The sequence below is a fragment of the Tasmannia lanceolata genome, unplaced genomic scaffold (genome assembly GCF_043159265.1).
Source record: "Tasmannia lanceolata isolate RefF3 unplaced genomic scaffold, GAP_Taslan_0.1 ptg000002l, whole genome shotgun sequence".
Classification (NCBI taxonomy): Eukaryota; Viridiplantae; Streptophyta; class Magnoliopsida; order Canellales; family Winteraceae; genus Tasmannia; species Tasmannia lanceolata.
Window position 1 is genome coordinate 29519770 of NW_027518679.1, and position 21959 is coordinate 29541728.

Below are 21959 nucleotides of genomic sequence, written 5' to 3' on the forward strand. Positions count from 1 at the left end.
ATTATCCAATATTTGGGTAAAGTCTTCATAGAATTTTGTTTCCAAAAAAAATCCACTCTTTCAATGAAAATTGCAACTCCCTTGCAACCCGGTGGGATTTTAATTTCCATGGAATACTTATTTTCAATGAAAAACTTTTGTCTTCATTCACGAGGTGGCTGGTCTGACATGCAACAGACTAGCGAAGAAATGCCTTCTGCAATGGACCCCAGCAAAAAACCTTTATTCAATATGGGAATCTTTTGTTGATAGAGAGAGTTTGGCTAACTCGTTTTCCACTTTTACCATAATCCAAAAATATCCTTTTTTTCTTGGAAAAATTCATTTTTGATGAACATTGGAATGTGTCTTTCCATGGAATATTTATTTTTAATGGAAAGAAGAATTTCAGGAGATTTTTTCTATATCGAAATTGCCCTTGATAACTTCTTTATATTATCGGATTATTCAATGGGCCTCAGTATGGGTGGGCCATACCCCAACAATAAACAGGCCTCTGCACAACAAAGTGAACCGTTGATTATTTTCTCATAGATCCACCTACGGTCGCCTCTTGTGTGTCCAAGCCCATAGGGTTCATTCATCATTACTTGTTAAAAGATGTACGAATGTGAAATTAAGATTAGGAAATGATATCTTCAAACTCCCTTGCTTTTGGTAATGGCACTCCTCACTCTACCAAAAAAACTTTGGCCATATCTGCTTCTATTAAGGTGCTCTAACTGCCACCCAAAATAAGGGACCCTATTCACATCTCTTTTAAACGGATTGTAACCATATTCATGACCTACACAGGCAATTCTCACCGGCCGGAAAATAGACTCAATACCTCCGGTCCCGGCTCCGGTCACGGTCGCGCCATCTTCTATTATCTTGCCTATGGTCACGACGGCCGCCGGAAGTCCGATGCCTTGGCCATTCCGGTCTACTACTTCGGCCAAAGTCCCTTCTTGGCTCAGGGAAGTTCCGGTTAGGCCGAAACTCAGGAGACCTTGTAGGACTCCTTTCCGGGCTCCACGATTCGAGCTCCGGCTCGCCTGTGAACTGGGTTCGTCCTCCAAACAATCCAATGGGACCTCCGGCGAGAGAATTATAATTATTTTGGTTTGTCATTTGGCCTACTGAGAAACGAGTTGTGGACGAATTTTGGGGCCATTGAAAAGACTGTGGCTGTGCTTGTTGCTGTTGCCTCAATGGGATTGGTAACAAAGGTGCCAACGAAGGATGAGTAAGGGGTCTTTCCTTTGAAGGATTTGAAAGAATTGGTGTGGGTGAGGGCCTTTGGTTGGTTATTTGTCCAAAATTCAAACCTTCCGGCCCCTGGGCCTGAGCCTGTTGTGATAGAGAACTGTTGATTGTAATGCTTAGAAGGGGAGGGCTAGTTAATGGGAAATTCTTTGTGCGTAAGTTGGGTTCTGTAACTGAAATAGGTATTGATGAAGAGAAAGTGGCCTGAAGTTGATGTTGGGATGGATAATTAGGTTGGAATCGACTTTCTGGTGGCGTTGGGGTTAGATTTTGGGATGGAAAGCTGTTGGACATTGGAATGGGATTTAGATGTGACAGTGTTGGATTGAGGGGGGCAAGCTTTTCCAGCGAAGGATTGATTACTGGAGTCCGTTGCAATGGATCAATGGTAATTGGTAATTGCAACATTGATGAGGAGCTACTACTCGGAGTCTGAAGCTTTTCCGGCAATGGTATTGCCGAAGAAACACCACCCTCTCTGTTACTTGCCAAAAGAAACTGTGCGATTGTTGGTTTCCCATGGATTTCCGGCATTGATACTGGTGGTTCCAGCTTCCACCTCTGCAAATTAAAAAGCCTTTGTTAGAACGAAACAGGAAAAAAAAACTAAGGCATATCCCAACAAACTGTCCAAATCAGAGGCGCACCATAACAGGATCAGAGGGAGGAGTTGGGGATGGAAGAGACATCGGTTCTGGCTTGTCTGAGGGAAATCCTGGCTTTTCTGCCGACCCAGTTAAAATTCCTGACAAGCCAACACCACCTGGCCTTTCGGTTGCATTTCCCGCCAGCCCATTTAAAATTCCAGTTAAACCCCCAACACCACCTGACTTTTCTGTGGGATTTCCCGCCAACCCAACACCACCAGACTTAAGCATATCCAGCAGAGCCACCGTCTCTGCACTCGAAAAGCTATTGCCTTGGCCAGAAGTCAGAGCCAGGACCAGTTCTGGGTTCTTGAGTAGCACCGCAAGCAATTCAAAATCGGGCTCTGAATTTCCATCACTGAATGGAATTGGTGTAGTTGTAGATGTCCCTGGGGTGCTATCTCTGTCAATACGAGGAGAAGATTCGGAAACATGAACATCCGATGAAACTTCAACATCTGGTGGCTGCTCAGTCGGTATTTCAGGCGTTAAACTGTCATCAAAATCCATCTCCACATCCCATGGTTCCTTTGGATCAGATGGGATGTCTTGGGTTTTCCAGTAGATAATTTCCCTCTCCCTTTGGATTCTCTTGGTCTGAATTTCAACTTCTTTGCTATTGTCTCCGGCAGCGAATCTCCATGAAGGGTTGATCATCAGCTCTGCAAATAAGAATTCGTGGAGAAATGGAGAAATTCCTCAGACGACGAAACTTGAAAAGTTGGCTATGCTTCACAAGATTAAAATTTTCTTGTAACAGAGAAATTTGCCCGAGAGAAGAAAAAAATCCATCTCCATTGTTTTGTGGAAGCAAGAAAAATAAAAATAAAACAAAGAAAATACTCTTTCTGGGAAATTATTGTATATTTGACATTGCTCTTAACCAGAAGTAATTTTTCCTATTTTAGTTCAAATAATGGAGGTTTACTGAATGTTACCAGGGATTTTCTTAATCAGTAAAACTCCAATCATACTGCTGTAATTAGGACACAACCAAACTAAATTTCTAACCGAGCATGAATTGGGCTCTTCTGAAGCAGCCCCATCCCCACCATTCCTTGATTTCATTTCATTTTTTTTTCTTTTCGCGGATAAAAGGTTAAAGGCACCAAAACCTTCACAATGCATCTGGTCAGTGACTAGATTCCGGGACGGAATCACTTAGAAAAAAAAGCCACCATCAAACAAGCATAAAATCCACATAGATGCGAAAAAATTGAACTTTTTAGCTTGAAGAACAGTTACAGATTGCACAGGTCAGCACTTGTGGGGTCGCTGTCTACGCCACATGGAATGTGGCCATGTTTGACAGCCATTCCTTTTCCCTTCCCCAACTTGCCCAGAGAAAAGCAAAAAGGAGAGAGAAACCAAGTATGTTTGCCACCTTAGAAAGCCCAACTAATAATTTACCACTCTTTACAGGGAAGATATTAGGGAAGATATTTTGAATCTAATTTCATGGTTAATGAGTTTATGATCTGTCTCATCATTTTCAAAAGGTGCAGTTTTGCATATTTCCTGATTAAGTGAAAATGTTGCAGTGGTCTAAAGTTCACCCCTCTTTAAAAGTGCTTAGGTGCCCTTGAACAGCCATCCTACCACAAGCATTGCACAAGCAAGAAACCAATTGCAGGGTCAAACTGTTGATGGGCAATTGCCCAAAAACTTCACCAACCAGACGACTCCATGCGTCAGATCAGTGGCTTGCAAATAAAAACTCAAGGAAAAATTGGCAATCGTCCAAATTCAACAGGTAAAAACCCAATTATCTGAGGATTAGGATATCTGATCTGTGCAATATTTGGAACAATCCATTCTGAAAGCAATAATCTGAATGGTACTTAATATTTTGCATTGCAGGCTGGGACTCCTGGTCCCGAATGCTTTCTGAATATTAATGAAATATGTCAACTTTCAAAAAAAAAATCTGAATGGTAATGATCAACCGGCACGTCCCCACATGTACAGTTGGCTTCTCGTGAGCACCCTACGGTTGGTGCACTCGAGAACACTACACTACATTCCCATTAAATGAGTTAATCAAAATTACAATTTTGTCATATTATTGTCCGCTGAAATGTATATCTTGCATTTCAATTGACCTTCGAAATTTCTTACGCAGAAGCAACAAGGGATCAGACCCAGCTTCCCACGGCAAAAGGCGAAGTGAACAACAAAAGCTTTGAAAAAAGTCTATCGGCCTATGGTGTCGGGATCACCAATACTGAATGCTTAAATAGCATAAAGTATTGGCATTTTTTTTTATTTTTTTTGAAAATTTATGTAGTATTGGCATATGAAACAACAATAACTGAAAACGCCATAGAGGATAAAATATGATTATTATTATTTTGAAAGGTACAGCAATACAGTATATATCCATTGAATCTGTGAAACAACCAATTACTCCAAAAGCTTAAGCTGTTGGAGATGGCGTTATGTAATCTTTTATACTTAACTCCCCCTCACGTGTGGCCCCTCTTTAAGGTTGGCCTACACGTGGCACAGTTGGCCTCTTTTTCGGATTGGCTGTTACATGTGGATTTTTAATATCAAGGAGTTTTGAACCCAGTTTTTTTGCTCTTGTACCATGTGAAAACGACCAATTACTCCAGAAGCTTAAGCTGTTTGAGATGACACTATTCAATCTTTTATACCTTAACAGATTCAATGCTCCACAGATACACTACACGTATCACCCCGATGTTAGTTAAGCAAGTGATGTTTATGGCAAGTTCATAAAGTGAATTATTTTTCTTAAAAGATCGTTAATTCTGCAGCGAAAAATAATTTGAAATGGAAAAAGGGACAGATGAAAAAAGAAAAAGAAAAAGAAAAATAAAAACAATAACAAAACAAATGTACCTGGTGGCATCTGCCATGGAATTGCATGCCTCTTCAACTTCTCCCACAAAGGTTCCTGAAGGACTGACTTCGACTTTGAATCAATGGAAGTTTCCAGCAGGTTTTGCAAAGTTGTCAAGCCGAACTCTAAAGGTTCTTTATCTACCTCTTTTACCGGTTCAAATGTTTTAGAAACCGGCAGTGCACTGCTTGTTTCAGAAGCATTAGATATACCTTCCTCTTTTTTCGGTTGTAATGATTTAGACACCAGCTGTGCATCACTGGTCTGAGAAGTAGACGATAATTTAAAACCTTCAGTTCTTTGTGGGCGACCTCCATCGGAAGATTTAGTGACTTTCCCATACTTGCTCTGCATGAAAATTGCACGCATTTTTGCCTTCTGGATATCATCAGATGACATTGGACGGCCTTGATTTGCAGCTGCTGTTCTAGCAACCGGCACAGTTCTGCCTGCAGTTTTACGGCCACTCTGTTCCACCAATAAAACTTTTCTGCGTTCTTTGGTTTCTGTACCTCATTAAGGAATGAAACTCAATGCAGCCAAAAAAAAAAAAAAAAAAAACTTCCTAAACAACAAGAAAACCTTTAGGCCATGTCGGGCAGCCAGGATTTTTTTTTTTTTTTTTCATTATAAATTAGTGCCTGTAAGTGGTGAGAGAGGGGTAGGGGAGGTGGGAGAAGGAAAGAGACTTGAGAGGGCACGTATGAGTTGGGCCTTGAGGGTGAGAAGTGGATAAGGAAAAAGTCGATCGTATTTTGAGCAAAGTTTTTGGTATCCTGGTTTTTCAGGCTTTTCTTGCCCTCTCCTCATTCAGTCCCTCTGGTATCTATGCCTCTCCCACCATCCCTCACCATTGGGTATATTCCAAGAAAAAGAATTCACAATAGCCAAATGTGCCCTTAGAGTTTGCAAAGTAATGGGAACATTTCATGAAGACAAATCAACGGCGTCAAATTCCATCCTGTGCCTAATGGTATTACAACTCAAGTCTGAACACGTCGCGGCAGAAGGATACGTGGGGAAGAAATAATTCGAACTTGCTTCTTATTTGAATCATCAGAGGGTGCTAGACGCAGCTTTATTGCCTGTGCGGACTCCAATTTCCTGAACAAAATGAATTGTTGTTGTCTTTCACTAGAATGGAAAAGAGAATATCTTTAAGACTTAAATTGTAATGATTAGTTTCAACCGGTGCTAACCATAGTTAGCAAAACGTGATTCGGCAATAAAACGGGACGGCAAAAATTCGAGTTTAATACGGTTTTGGTTCAAAAAAACGTAGTAAAAAAATACAGAAACGCAAAATAATGCATTTAAAATTTTGTAATTTAAAAGGTGCTTTAAATGTGTTTAAAATGTTCTCCTTTTTTTACTGTAAAAATTTAAAACAGAGTTTTCAACTGCAAACCATTAAAATGAGTTTAAAATGAAAAAACAGTGTTTTTGCTAACTGTGGTGCTAACTCAATAGAATACCTGGAGCTTTCGGAAGTATCGGTACTAATAGCAAGGATATCCTCCTGTAAAGCAAGAAAGAAGTTCACAAAATCGAAAGGTTAGCACGGGACCCATTGGTTACATTTAGAAATTAATAAACAAAAGGAATTTACAGGAAAATCAATTTTTGATTGCCATGACTCGTCACTGAGAATTTCATTGATCCTGTACATGAAAAAAAAAACCTTATTAGAAATGGATCCGAAAAATGAAGAAAATTTTAAGGAAAAGCAGTGAAGATTTCACATGCCTCTTCTTCCGTATTATCTCTTTCTGAAGATCAACAGGGGAATTTGAAAAAGATGGTTTCTTCAGAGGCTGGCTTCTATCAAACAGTTTGCTCCATCTTGATAACAGAACTTTTGCCCTGTTTGATATGTCTGATCTTCAAATCAGATAAATGAGTTTTCGAAAGGCTACAGTGAGAGTTGCAAGAGAATTAAAAGTAAAACATAAATGAACTTTGTTTGCATATACAAGGCCATTTCAAGAGTACATATCCAACTGGAAACCTCAAATTTGATCAATGGTAAGACTAAATGTCATTTTAGAGACATAATTAAAAGACTTTCAAGTAATTTCAACATCACAATAGAACAAACTAGTCAATGTTCCTCCATAAATTCCTATAACAGTGTAAGTCGAAGTTGTTTTTTTTCCTCAGGTAAACATGTTGGTGGCCTGTTATGTACTTTGTGTGGCTACGGAATTGCTTTGCATGCTCTGTTTAACTAAAGTCAAAGAGGTCAAGAAAAAGTTCAAACCAAGGAACTACATTCCCAAAACTAACTGTATTGATTTTCTATTGGTAAATACTGTATGACATGTCAGTTTTTAAGGTGTCGACTACATATAAGGTTTCAGATTCTTAAAACGTTAGGCTCAGATACTGAAGATGGGTTGTGTCAAAGTGAAGTTGACCATTTGGTGTTTGTTCGACATACTAAAGATGGTCATAATGTCATATAATCCTTATTGTTTGTGTGGATGAAATCGTGGTCACAGGGAGTGCCAAAGTTAGAATTTACAGGTAGCTGTAATAAAGCTGTATACCATTTTCATAGGGAGTGACACATTTAGAATTGAGAGGTTGAAGGATTTCAAACAGTAAAGCTCCTTTATCAAGGATTTGAGACACCTTCGCTATTTTCTTAACATTGAAGTTGCATAGTCTACAGCTGCAATAAATTTGTCTCAAAGGAAGTGTGCCCGAGATCTTCTATCTGAGAAGGACCTATTGTTCACCAACCCAGTTGACTTACCAATAAATCCCAACAAGAAAATAGATGAACAAGGCAAAGTTTTAACCCATAAAGGTCAGACCACTAGTTGGTAAACTCATATACCTCGCCATTACGAGGCCCGACATTTTCCATACCATTGGTGTTGTCAGTCAATTCATACAAACTCCTCGAGTCCCACATATGAAAGTTGTACCTGTATCCTGAAGTATGTAACAGGCCCCAAGGAAGAGGTATCTTGTATAAAGCAAATGGTCATCTCAGTGACGAAGCTTATTCCAACGCGGATTGAGCAAGGTGTTCCCTAGATAGAAACTCTATGGGGGAATATTGTACCTATGTTGGGGGAAACATTGTCACCTGGAAGAGTAAGGAGCAAAGAGTTGTTGTCAGATCAGCTGTTGAAGCTGAATACTAGAAAACGACCCTTACCACAAGTGAATTAATGTGGCTTCAGAACCTAATGGGTAAATTAGGATCTCGTGTTAAAGAACTGAAGCAGTTATTTTGTGCTAACCAAGCCACAACACACATTACCAACAACCCAGTTGTTCATGAAATAGCTAAACATATTGAAATAGTTGTCATTTCATTATAGAGAAGGTTGCTTCCAAGATCACATCTCTCATCTCTACTCCGTTCATAAGATCCTCCAGTCAATTAGCTAATATGTTCACCAGGGCCCCAATAGAGTTCAACTCAAGAAGATTTAGTCCATGTTAAGCATGCCGGATATACACAACTTGCGGGAGAGTGTAGAAGATATGTTGAATAGTATTTGTGCTTGAGAATGGCCAACATCTTTGTTGGTTTAATTTATGTTTTATGTCTTTTGTCATTAAAAACTCCGCATGTGTTTTTCAAAGCCTATCCCAAGCCAAGATAAAGGAGGGTTGGCGTCAGGTTGGCAGCCGGCCGTAAACTTGGCGTAAGGGTCTTCTCTTTCTTTGTTTCAATATTTCTCACAGGTAGTTTGGGTATTATAAAATGTATAAAAGTTATTTTAAGTGGATTTTGTAAACCCTATCCATGTAACATAGAATTAGTGTTGTGCGGCAAAACCTTGAAATTTACGCCACCTTTTAAAGCCTTTTTTTTTTTTTGTGAAAAGTTTTATAGTGATGGACTTTTCTTGGTTTTAGCTCTTGTTATTAAAATCTTACGATTTACGATTTGAATCTTACGATTCAAATCGATACGTGGATTGAACGATTCAAATCGAACGAAGAATCTTTTTTTCGTAAAAATCTTACGATTCAAGTACGATTTGATTTTGAATCATGCGATTTTTACGAATTTTACGATTCTTTTTATGAATTTTACGATTCTATCTATTTTGGATTTTGAGAACTGATAGTGATTCCAAAATGAAAATCATTTCAAAATGCTTTGTTTATTGCTGACATTTCTTTGCAAGATGATTATTATAGATTTGAGTATGTGCTTGTGCTTTGTTTAGTAATTTTTAGTGTGATGAATATGGTTTGTGATTCGGATTACTAATCATGGAATTTTATATTTAATTTAATAGTTTCAAATGGAAAATAGATAATTACTCATTTTATTCTTATTTTTTACCTTTTTATATTTTTTCTCATTTTTATATATAAACCTTACCGTTGCGAGCCTTGGTGCAACGGTAAGGTTGCTCCATTGTGACCTGGTGGACACAGGTTCGAGTCACGGAAACAGCCTCTCTTCAAAAAAGGGGTAATGCTGCATACATCTAGCCCTCCCCGGACCCAGCAATGGCGGGAGCCTCATGCACTTGGATGCCCTTTTTTTTATATATATAAATCTGAAAAAATCTTATGATTTAGGATCTGATTTACGAATAGATACGATTCAAACCCTATTACGATTTATGATTCGATTCTGGTTTTCATAACCTCTTTTTTTTTCCATAATCTTGGCTTTAGCGTTTTACAAGGTTGGGAAGTTATGTAAGTTCCTTTTGCTGTAAATTTTTTATAGCTTTTAATATCAGAATAAATTTTGTTTTCGCTTTGAGTGTGAAGCCAGATATTCGTGTAGAAAAATTCTACAACGATCATGATGTGTAATGCTACACTATTGATAGTCCGATGCTACCAAATCAACGAGTTATCCTTGATTTAGGTGTGATGCTTTTGGAATAGGTAGAATGGCGATCTGATTAAAAAAAATTATTATTAAAAATATTAAGATCATTCTAGTTTCAATCTGATTATTATTTCTTGCTAGAAAAGCTTTCCTGCAACAATTTGGGTAGTCAAGTTATGTTATTTGTTGAAATTTTTGTGACTTTCATTTGAATTTTCTGCCAAATTTTTCTAGGGTGCTAGAGTGGTAAAAAATTGGGAGAAAAAGAAAAGGTTGATTGTGGGTTAAAGATATAATGATCAAAACTAAATTTTCTAGCATTAGTTAGTTTCGAAACAAATATAAAGGAGGAAAGAGATAGTACAAAGCACAGAGACGAAGATTCCTTCTAGAACCATGGGTTATTGCTTTTACAATAGGTTTAAGTAAAGAGATTTGAAACCCCAACAAAATATAAACAATGGCAAGTGCTAGTTTGGCTTGCGACATGGCCTGCCATCAACATAAGCATTATATAAGTTGGGCTGTGTTGCATCGATTCTTTGCCCCTTTATGCCGAATTCATGTCAACAAGTATTTCGGACATGGATTTGCATGGGACACAGCTGGATTCTTCTTGAAGCAGTGTCCCGCACAAATCCAGACTTTCGAACGAATCCGACAAATCATTGTCTCTTTTAAAATGCAAATATTGTATATTGTCCCTTTAAACACGTTTTCTTCCTCTTAGCTCTTCGTCGATTATTTCTCGTATTTCGTGGCGAAGGCTGTGGTGAGAGATAGGGGGTCGCCTCTCTGGGTAAACCTGGTCGTTTTGTTGCTGGGAGCCAAGTGATTGCGGGTTCCGTTTTTCTTCTTAACTCTTTTTTTAATAAGAGCAGAGTCCATCCATCCCTAGAGATTTGATGCCATGGTGGACGAGATTTAGGAGCAGGTTGCAGACTTCAAAGTTCAGTTTCAACCTATGATTTGTGGACACAGACACGAGTGTCGCGTGTAGACACGGACACGAAGCGTAGGACACGGCAAACTCCCAAAATTTAGAAATGGGGACACGGCCAAAATAGAAAATACATATGACCATAATTTGTGGACACGGATTCATGTGCTAAGTTTTGACACGGATACAAGGTATCTAACATGGCAACCCCTAAGAATCTAGAAATAGTGTCACACTCGTACACATACAAACATACAAACATACAAAGTTACTCACACTTAAAGCAATACATTCCAAAGAGTCTAAAGGAGTGTCGACACGCGTGGACACGGGTGTCGTGTCGGACACGACACTTCCGAAACGACACGGGTGTTGGCAATAAATTCAAAGAGTTGGCCAAATCATAGGTTTCAACACATCAAGAGATCGGTGAATAACAATGTGAATGGACCTGCCAGATCGGGAGTTAGTAGAGCGGTCTTAGAGAACTTTGACTTCCCCCTTCTTCCTTCTTCTTCAACTCTCTTAATAAAAACCCTAATGCCTCGACCCTCCGGCCTCAAATTTTTCATGATATATACATTTTTAATTTAATTTTATAAAAAATCGCCGAACCGATCCCACTTTTTGGAGTTTGCCGAATCTGACATCTTGAATCCATGTTGGGTCCTGACACGTGAATCTGAATCCATGCAACACAGATGTGGGGCACTGGGGTGACCACGAGCATGGATGGTGAACCATCATGTGGATTTGGACATAGTCCAAGGATGCAGAATCGAACAATCCTAATAACACGATCAGTGCAAAGTCTCCCCATTGAGGCCCTGTTCGTTTGAGATTATATGAACCGATTGTGAGCCCAGACCTAAGGCAGGAATCGAGGAAAATGCATCATGAAGTGTTGAGCTCTTTCGGTTAAAAAAGGCAGGAAGCGAATGGTCAGGCAAAGGTTATTAAAGCCTTTGCATGATTCGATCCCACAATTTGGAGTGCCGAATCTAACATATCGAATCCATGTCAGATCCTGACATGTAAATTTGAATCCATGCAACACAGATGTGGGGTACTGGGGTGACCACGAGCATGGATGGTGAACCATTATGTGGATTTGGCCATAGTCCAAGGATACAGAATTGAACAATCCTAATAACACAATCAGTGCAAAGTCTTCCCATCGAGGCCTTGTTCATTTGACATTATGACAACCGATTGTGAGCCCCAAAGCTATTATTGGGCTCAAATTACGTTTAAATTTGAGTCCAATAATAGGTTTAGGACTGACAATCGGTCGTCATAATCTGAAACGAACAGGGCCTGAGTGTATATGGTTGGCCATTCTAGTATTAGCAGCCCATATCTAGGCTACTGTTTTGAAGGCCGGGTTCATCCAAATGTTGTATTTTTGGTCTATGCTCGATCCACGATGTGGCGCATCAGATCGACAGTCTCGACCATCCTTCTCAGCACACTTGTCTATGCATAGAGTGCAGATATTGGAATTGCAAAAGACAATGGTGAAACCATGCTGCAAACCCAATAATTACACAATTATCAAAACATGATAAAATTCTCTATTTCTGTTAAATATATGAAGACGATAAGAAAAAATTGAAAAAAATAAAAGTAAAGTTGCGCGACTTTAAGTCCTGTTTGGATTGCAAGAAAAACATTTCTAATGGAAAAATCCTTCTTGGAATTTCTTTTCTTTTCACGATTTAGAGAATTGATTAATTTAGAGGGATATTATCATAAATCGAAGGTCCCTCTAAAAAGAGAATAGTTTTGGTTCAAGTCATCCTTTTATGTGTAAAAAAAAGTAAGAAATTTATAAATATTTTTCCTTCCAAACAATTTCTGCAATCCAAACAGGGCTTTAGGGATGGAATCATATTAACCGTTGCCCCAGTCCCACTGGGAACCTCAGAACTGTCACTTCCTCACGGTTCCAGCTACCCCTTCCCTTCGTGCAACAAACTGTTTGGCTGGGTATCTCAACATAGGTCTTTCAGATAGTTCCACACCAAACCTGAACGAGCAACTCAGCATAGATATTCATTGTATTTTGGATTTTTTGGGCACAAGCTGCACTAGATATATTCCTCACTACCAAATATTGTAAATTTAGATTGGCCAATATCAATTCCAAATTATTGAGATTATTGGCGTCCCAGTTAATGGTCATGACATTTCCCTCTTTTTTGACAGTAAAGGAAAAAAAAAGGCCGGCCCAGTGCAGAAGGCTCCCTCCATTGCGGGGTCTGGGGAGGGCTAGATGTACGCAGCCTTGCCCCTGCTTTGCAGAGAGGCTGTTTCCATGACCACCAAATCACAAGGGAGCAATCTTACCGTTGCGCCAAGTAAAGAAAACATTACTGAAAAATAAGCAGTGAAAAATGATAGAAAGCTGGAATGGTCCTGACATTCCAAACTGCCAGGCCTTATCCATATTACGAAGTCATTGCCAGATATAAATGGAGGTGACAGTCCTTCGGTAGCTGGGAGGAAAGCACTTTTCATGACCCAAACTTACGCAGTCCAGTGGAGTGGGACTAATACAATACTGTTTTCTCTATATTTCTACTTTTTTTTATGAAGATAACAATTTTATTTAATACTTATGGATTACATGTGCACTTCAAGGGGTAAGGATTGCCCCATATAAAATGATTCGCTAGAAGCTCCTAATTTGGCTAAGCCATCAGCCAAATCCTTGGCATATACAGTACTGTTTTCTCTATATTTGTACTCATGTTTACATTTCCATTATTTATAGGGACATTTTATACCGAGCGAACTTCAAGTTTGTTGAATAGATTGGATGGGAACCACTCTTAGTTAACTTTAAGCAATTGATATTTGTTATTAATAATGATGTAGCCAGAGCTTTCAAATCAATTAAATATGCATCAAAAGAGTAAAAATATCCTTCAAGCTTCACTAATGTTTTTTTTTTTTTGAATGATTCCTGCTTCACTCCTGTAAGCAACTCAAGAGAACCTTTTTTAAGGCTGAGAAATGGAAATGGGATTACGGACAAATAATAATAAAATGGGCTGATCCTAGACTAATAATATGCACCAAAATATTTTAGTTAGGGATTTGCACGGCAATTTTGCACAAAGCCATGTCGCAGATCACTTTTGCAGGAGAAAATCGCCACACGGTCGCACATTTGAGCAGATTTTGTTTTATTCATTTAATTCCCCTGGGGTGGTTGTTCTCTCTTGCAGAAGTGGGCCGCGAAATGGGTTTCCGCAAAATTGCCTTGCAAAACCCTAATATTGACTTCGATAACAAAACAAATGCATTAAACAGTTACCAAGAGAACTTCAAACAACAACAAAAATAGATGATAATCGTTTAAAAGGGAAAAACAAAAATAAAAGAAAACCAAAAACCCCAAGATAAAGATATTAAAAAACCACACCTGATGACCGGTAAAATCGCAACCTGTTAACAGTTTGCAGTATAGCTGACATCTGTACTGGCAATGCTTTACGCAATGGTAGGTGAGAAAGGACCTGTGTAATCATTACAACCTAGTGTAAGTTTTATATTAGATGAAGCATATGATGAACCAACCATGCAATAAAAAAAATTTGAATATTTTTTTTTAATATTAACCATTCAATAAAAATACACCTTAAAAATGACCAGTAGGACTGTTGTTTGTTCTTCAAGAGCTGCTTGGCTCAACCATGTCGCCAAAATCATTATACCACCTTTAGTTAAAAACCTGGAAAATATTGGAGGGTGTCTGTCATCAAGTTATAGAAGCGACATTTTAACATTATCAGCCCAAACTCAGAAATGAGGCATTGAAGTACCAATATAGGACTGCAGAATTGTGTGTTTGCAGAATCCACTCCATCAGCTTCACCTGCCCTGTGAATGTCTCCTCTTTCCTCATTAAAATGAAAATGTTTTCATGAAAATTTTTATCAGCGGAGTCAAGGCCGGGGATAATTTCTTCCTGTGATGAGCATTTCGGGGCTTCTTCAACATTCTTAGGGTCCACAGAGTTCACATTCTTAGGGTCCACAGAGTTCACAGGGACCTGATCACTAACAGGCACGGCATGAGTGAACTCAATGGAGCAACCATCAGGAGAAGCTTTAGATGCATTAAATCTAATTGCTTTCTCCCGTGACAAGCGGACAAGCCGCCTCACTCTTGAACGCTGACCTGCAAAGAACTCCCTAACCTGCATAGCAATGACAGACCAGTCAAGTTATTTGCTTATCTAGAAAGATATGGCCAACGCAATTCCAGGAAAAAAAATTAAAAAGTCGACATTTACTTTTCAAGCTAGACATCAAACACAAACTTAGGCTGTAGATAACTGAATATATTGGAAAAGTAACAACCTGTGTAACTGTAACACCACAAAGAGCACTGATCTCACGGGTTTCTTTCTTGCTAATTGTGTCTTTAATAGCGAAGACAGACTGCATATATTTTACAGCCTTAGGGTTAAGCAAATCCCTGGGTCTTTTTCCTGCTAAAAGAAACATAGTATTTGCTAGTTGTCAGATTAGCTTAAAACCCAGATCAGTAGTAGTGTTTGTGAGCCAAATAATATCATGCTAATAATGCAAGAGGCAAATGGAAGAGTAGATAAAATAACAGACTAAAAGAGGACGGGTGATAGAAGGTAAATACAATGAAACAAGAAGAGAATGCATCAGAAATAAACTAGATCTATGCTCCAAATGAAAAAAGAGTTTAAATAACTTCATCGAAACCGAGCAGATGCATTTTGCAAAATGATTTAGCAATGATTACAACGGCAGAAGGTCCTTTTGGAAAACACACTCAATTATTATTTAAATTACTAAAAAAAACTTTTTCATATGAAGACTGAGAAGGTGAAAATAAAGTATATATTACTATTCAGAAAGCGAAAAATAAAATGCCTGAAAAATTGCAAACTGCTAAAGAACAAGTTCTATGCTGAACAGAAACATATCCAAACTCCAAAGCATAACTAACAAAGACCACCCATAAACAGAAACATATCCACATCACAAGGACTTTAACTAAAATAATTTTCATTGTTTAAAGGCCAGGCTGAGGTAGGAATTTGAAATTTTGAACCAAGAACATTTGATTTCTGTGATTTCTGGTAATTTATAAATAAAAAATGGAGGCAATTACAGTATTTAAAAGAAATCAGTGAAAAGTTAACAGGGTGTCAGCAATTCAAAAACTAGAAGTAAAAAATAATCCAGGAAGAAATGGTACAGGGTTTATACATGATGGTAGGGCGCTTAACATGCCAGATGTGATAGGGGCTGCCCATTAGCCCTATTAGTAAGTGATGCTTGCTGCTTGCTGGGTTTTGTTGTTAAAGGGAATGTGCCTGCTGCAGTTTATTTATTCCAAAAAAGGCAATGACTCGGTGGCTCCAAAGGGTGGGATGGGAGCTGATGCCATTCGATGGCTTGAAATATAAGCCAATATGTATCATTTTTCAAGGGGTCCGATAAGAGGTGGACCACCAGGCATCGGTATCTACTGAAATCAGACCCATAGCAGGTGTATAGCAGACATATCAGTCTCAAAACCAGTGAGTTCTCAGATACATACAAAAGCAACCCTAAGTCTTTTTTTTCATTTATTGTATTACTTTTTACTATTAGCTTATTTTCTCTGTAGATAAGGTTGTACAAACATTCTCTATTAACCTTTACACAAATATCATTAACACAAATCAAAGTGGGATCAACAAATAGTAAATTTGGGGATTTTCTCCACAGAGGTAAATATTTTCTCCGCTTCCTTTTTAAGATTAGTTGTAAATCATGGAAAAAGTCCATGATATGATGATACATTGAATATGCATTGTTTTGGAGTGATCTAGAGAGATTTTGTGTCGTTTATCAATATTTTCTATTTTCTGCTTTTGATTTTTTTTTATTTTTCCTATTTATCAATCTTCAACATATGTTTTGTTTTTGTTTTTTAAAGGTAACATATGTTTTGTTTTTTCTTCATTGTTTGATGCTTCTAGGTGTTTTTTAGGCTAGATCCATGAATTTATGCATCTATGTGTTTCTTTTTTTAAAATGTTTCTATATTTTTCATTTTTGTTTTCATAATGATTTTTCTTTTCTTTTTTTTTGCATTCTTAATTAATTTGTTAAGGCTTAACTTCCATTGAGCTAGATGTACATATCTTCGACCTAAATCCATATATCTACAAGTCCAAGTTCCCATTTTTCATCGGTATTTTTTTCAATTCATTCCCATTTTTGAAAAAAAAAATCTCAAGTTTTATATACGACATTCTTTGGCCTAGATCTATGTGTGATTTTTCTTTTCTTTTCTTTATTTGTGTTCTCATTGTTCTTTATCATATTTTTCTTACTGTTCCCACTTGCTTTCATGCATTTGTTATTTCCTCAATTGGAAATATATTTCATCCTCTTCCGTCAATTTTTATTTTGTCAATTCTTTTAGTAGTTCACTTGGTTTGACTTATTAGTTCAATAGTAGACAGAAAATTAGTAGACAAGTAGAAATGACAGGGATTGCCAACACACTAGAAACAATATAAATTACATAAAAATATGCAAAAATATTAAACATGAAAGTAGTTTGTAGTGGAAACCATATTTATCAATCTATTTTTGCACCATTTGATAGAAAATAACAAAATTTAGGCATATCAATCGATCTATGTATCAGATTGTTTTGGCAACTGATACATCTACCGAAACCAATAATTCGAACCTTGTTCTAATTGCAATAAAGAGGCCTTCCAATTTTTTTTTATTTTTTTTTTTTTGAAAATTAAAAGGCTTCCAAATTAAACCGTTCAAATTGCACAAAGCTAAGCAATGCCATTCAAATATGCCTTATGACTCACCAATTTTTATTGATAATGCCCCCGCTGCCTGCAATTAACAACAATTATCAATTCAATGAGTTTCCAACATTAAAAACTCAAAATTTGATCATATAAGAAATTAAGAATTGCATTTAACTGAAAGATTATTTGTATAGTTTGAGTAAAGAAAAGGAACATGCTATATAATGTTTGTGTTGATTCATTATTTCCACAACAAGAACTGCAATAACATGAAATTGAAAAAAGAAAGCTGCTAGAAACAGACGCTCGTCTCACTGATGTCCCTGACACCCCTCCCCATTGTGCCACGTTTCCAAGTATGCATTATTAATAGCTTTTATGACAAAATTACACTTATATTTTTTTTATAAAATTATAAATGAAATTCTTTGAAAAGAAAAGTAAAATATTGAAAAAGGGACAGGCAATTCATGAATATATTAGGCTACGCACGTACTTTAAAATATATATACTAATAACAAGAAAATCAATTATGATTCTTTAACAGACTATGAGATTAAGAACTACAAAAACACACACCGAGATTAAAAACTACAATGATGCAACCCACAAGGCCTCATTAGCATTTAGAATGGAAATGGGCTGAATACTAAATGAAAGTCAAAATTAAGACCGTTTGATCTTCTCAATGAGGCCCCACCATGGAAACCAGTGGAAAACTGTAGTTCTAGGTTCAAATGAAGCATGGTTCAAAAACTGATGCATCAACTCACGCTTGATGACCTAGTCTCTTGAGTTGACGCGGCATGCCCTTATTAATTAATCAGGAGGCTGAAAAAGTATATATGGAAGAAAATTTTCAAAATATAACTCAATTCAAATCATGAAGTAATACGTGACAAGTGAAACGACAAAATGGGATATTGGTCTAACACGAGCGAACATGAGATAATGTTCATGTACCTTACCACACACAACGGTGAGGGATATTGGTCTAACACATGACATTGATATTAGTCTAACACCTAACTGAACTAACAAACCGACTGCACATGCATGCACAGGCAGTGTTTGAAAATTCGAATCAAACCGTAAATTGGGTCGGATCATAATTGTTTCGTAAACCATAAGATCCACACACACACACACACACACACACACACACACACATATATATATATATATATATAAAAGAAAAGGGTTAATGCGCTCGAGCACAGAAACAGGGGTGGGCCACATTTGGGGGGCGGGGCGGGGGTGGTGGGGGAGTGGGTGGGATCCAAAGCATTCATTTGATGGGCCCTTTCATGGATAGGGTGTCCACCAAAGATCAGCTCCATTGGATCACCATAGGGTGTCCATTTGTGGGGTGGAAATGGGCAGATTTGTGGACAAACAGTATCTGTCCATTTTCTCCCCCACAAATGGACACCCTAAGATGGTCCAATGGAACTGATTTTTGGTACACCCCCCATCCATGATGGGGCCTGTCAAATGAATGCTTAGGATCAACCACCCCCCCCCCCCCCCACACACACACACACACAATGTGGCCCCACCCCTGTTTCCAGCACTCGAGCGCAGATGAGCTATCTGCGCTCGAGCGCAGGAACCCTTTTCTCATATATATATATATATATCATAAAAAATATCTATTACAGTAGAAACAAATCTTAGACAAGAATAAATAACAAACTATCCATTTCTCATCTAAATCCATACGATTTGATTTGAATCGTAAATCATATGATTTTCAAAACAATGTGCACTGGTGCACCTAAGCAGACCAGAAACAGCCAAATAAACATTGATAAGATGAATTATGAAAATAAGATCATAAACCAAGCCATCCAACATATTAATGTGACATAGACAAAATATATACATATTAATGTAACATATTATCGTGTAGGAACACCTCTCTCTCTCTCTCTCTCTCTCTCTCTCTCTCTCTATATATATATATATATATATATATAAGAGAAGAGAAAAGAAGAGAATTTTTTGAATTTTTGGAAAATTCTATGAGAATTACACATCACTTTTTTTGACTTTTTTTAACAAATGCACCCATTCAACTCATATATTTTCAATCCTACCCCCTCCTTTATGCTTTTTAACAAATGCACACATTAAAGCCACATAATTTCAATCTTACCCCCTCCTTTATGGTTTTTTAATAAAAAATCTACAGGGTGATCTTAATCGTCTGATTTAAGAGGAATTATGGAAACCTCTATAGATTGGACGGCTAGGATCAGCCTATGGAAATGATTTTTGGGGCACAACCTATTTATGTTGTGTTCCATCACATGGACGGTTTGGATCAACCTATGACATGGTCCGTACAGTTCTTTGTCGGCCCGTGCATCGTTTTTACTAGTGTATATATATATATATATATATATAAAGAGAGAGAGAGAGAGAGAGAGAACTCATTTTTTTGGTGCGCTTAAGTTGTTATAACGCCTCCCATTCGTTTAAATGTTTGGGTCCCGCTAAAGCGCACCAATGGGAGGCGTTATAACAACTTAAGCGCACCATAAAAAATGGTGCGCCAACACTTTTCTCATATATATATATATATAATCGGCAATACTGTGGGATATGACAAGTAAAAAGAAGGTATACATACAGCCTAGCAATATCATAATGACCGGGGTCATGGTCTGCAAGGTAAATTGAGCCAACACAAGTACACATAAACAACCAATGACATCATTGCAATCATGCCACCATCAAAACTTAACTCAATGTTATCACAGGTAACCGACATTACCACAAGCATCGCTGTCACCATAATGTTTAAGTACAATAAACCCATACCATCATTGCAATCAAGCCACAATCACAATTCACAAGGCATCACATACAAGAGATTTGCTAGGCAATTTCACAAAAACCCATTTCATGGCTCACTTTTTCAAGAGAACAGCCAACTGGCAGCAGATTTTGTCTTATTCATTTACAGTGGCTGTTCTCACTTGAAAAGTGAGCCATGAATATTTTTTAATTTTCCAAAATTGCCTAGCAAATCCCCACAAACAAATATGTCAAACTCACAAACCAAAAACTTGCCAAAATGCCATATACATACAAAGTACAAACGCAGCTGAGGGTTTAAATTAAATCACCAGGAATGTGTCCGAACTAAACACCTCCTAAAGTAACATATTTGTTCACAAGGGCGCCATAAACAGTTTATTTATTAATCTAAACTCAAATCTGCAAAACTATTTGCAATTAAAAACAATGAAATCCACAAAAGCACAGGAGAATTAGCCCTAGTTTTTCTTGGTGAAAGACCCTTCTAGGTTACACAGACACACAGATGATCAAACCTAATCCAATATTCAAATCATTTTGATAATTGTTCATTCCAAACCCTAGTCTAACATTCCAAGGACAAAACCTACCTCACCATCTAAGAAAGGATCCAATCTCCCAATTTTTAATTCAAAACCCTAAAACTACAAAAAAGAGAGTCCTCGCCAAGAAAACAACGTACCATTTCCTGAGAGAGAGGATTCACGCCCGTGAGCTTGCATTGTGTAATGACGATCTTTTGAAGCTGATCGATTTGGCTGTGAAATACCTCCTTTTGCGAATCCAAAAATCGTTGAAAAGACTCAGAAGAGGTACCGATATCGAGTTCCATAAAAGAACTCGTCAAATTCAACTTCGTAATATCCATTCTCAGTGAAAAAGATGAGATCTTTGTAGTCTGGTGTCTCGGATCGTGAAGAAGGAGATGAGAATCCAAGCATTAGGACTCGCGGATGGGAAGAGAAAACCCTAGATCGGAGATATAAACCCTAGTTCGGGAAAAGATGATGAGAATTAGGGTTAGGGCAAGGTAGAGGGTTAGGGTTAGGGTTTCTAAGAATTAGGGTTAGGGTCTCTATCCTTCTCGAGAGAAAAGACGAAGAGAGAGAGAGAGAGAGAGAGAGAGCAAAAGCCTCCAATGAACGGTAACAGCAGCCGCGAACTACAGAAATCTGTGAATTTATTAGGTACGGAATTTTAGGGAGATGATATTTTCACCCCCGTGCGGTACGCATGTGCCCCCTGATATCGTGATTTGACGTGAACAGTGGGCAACTATAACGCTTTTTGACGTGAAATAAAGGGGAGCGCATGCATAATGCAGAGGGGGTGAAAATATCATCGCTCGAATACTATCGTTCAGCCTTGGTTGGCTTTTAGTAAATTGTTGATTGGCATTATTTGCCGCTGTGTGGAGTGGGAGATTGTAAAGTTCGTTGCTTCTTCGCAAATCTGCAAATTGTTGAAAACCCTAATAGAACCCTAATCAAATCATCTTCTTTGATTTTTCTTTTTTTGGGTTGTGAAAACCATATAGTTCGGATTATTAGGGTTCCAACCATCTTCTATGATTTTTTTCTTTTTTGGGTTGTGAAAACCATATGGTTCAGATTATTAGGGTTCCATATGATTTTTTGGGTGCCACTCCCATTTTAGAATCTTGTGATTACCATGTGCTTCAGGTTATCAAATACCTTATTTTTGACTTTGTGTTGCCGTTCCCACTCTCACTTCCCACTGCTTCAGGTAGCTAGGAGCTGAAAACTAGTAAACCAAGTATTACACCATTCACACAG

At 37.9% G+C, this 21959-nt stretch overlaps 1 protein-coding gene across 2 annotated transcripts; it reads right to left on the reverse strand.

Moving 5' to 3' along the window:
* Nucleotides 1–398: 398 nt before the first annotated feature.
* On the reverse strand, nt 399–21320 carry LD (Homeodomain-like superfamily protein). 2 transcript variants are annotated; one of them, XM_077368617.1, is made up of 13 exons: nt 20846–21320; nt 17395–17422; nt 14891–15021; nt 14351–14727; nt 14166–14259; nt 13951–14044; nt 6508–6637; nt 6371–6422; nt 6237–6280; nt 5777–5865; nt 4761–5267; nt 1896–2557; nt 399–1809 (listed from the first exon to the last, which is right to left on the reverse strand). In XM_077368617.1, the coding sequence occupies exons 1-13, from the start codon at nt 21029–21031 to the stop codon at nt 823–825; spliced, it is 3381 nt and encodes a 1126-aa protein (XP_077224732.1). In that variant the 5' UTR covers nt 21032–21320; the 3' UTR covers nt 399–822. The 2 variants fall into 2 exon arrangements, with proteins under 2 accessions (XP_077224732.1, XP_077224665.1); XM_077368550.1 differs by having other exon boundaries at nt 14891–15024.
* Between the last annotated feature and the right edge of the window lie 639 nt (nt 21321–21959).

Coding starts and splice junctions, on each gene's coding strand:
- LD (XM_077368550.1), bottom strand. CDS start 21,031: ATGGATATTACGAAGTTGAATTTGACGAGTTCTTTTATGGAACTCGAT. Junction 14,260..14,350: donor AATTCTGCAGTCCTATATTG/GTACTTCAATGC, acceptor AATATTTTCCAG/GTTTTTAACTAAAGGTGGTA. Junction 5,268..5,776: donor TCGAATTATTTCTTCCCCAC/GTATCCTTCTGC, acceptor AATGAGGTACAG/AAACCAAAGAACGCAGAAAA.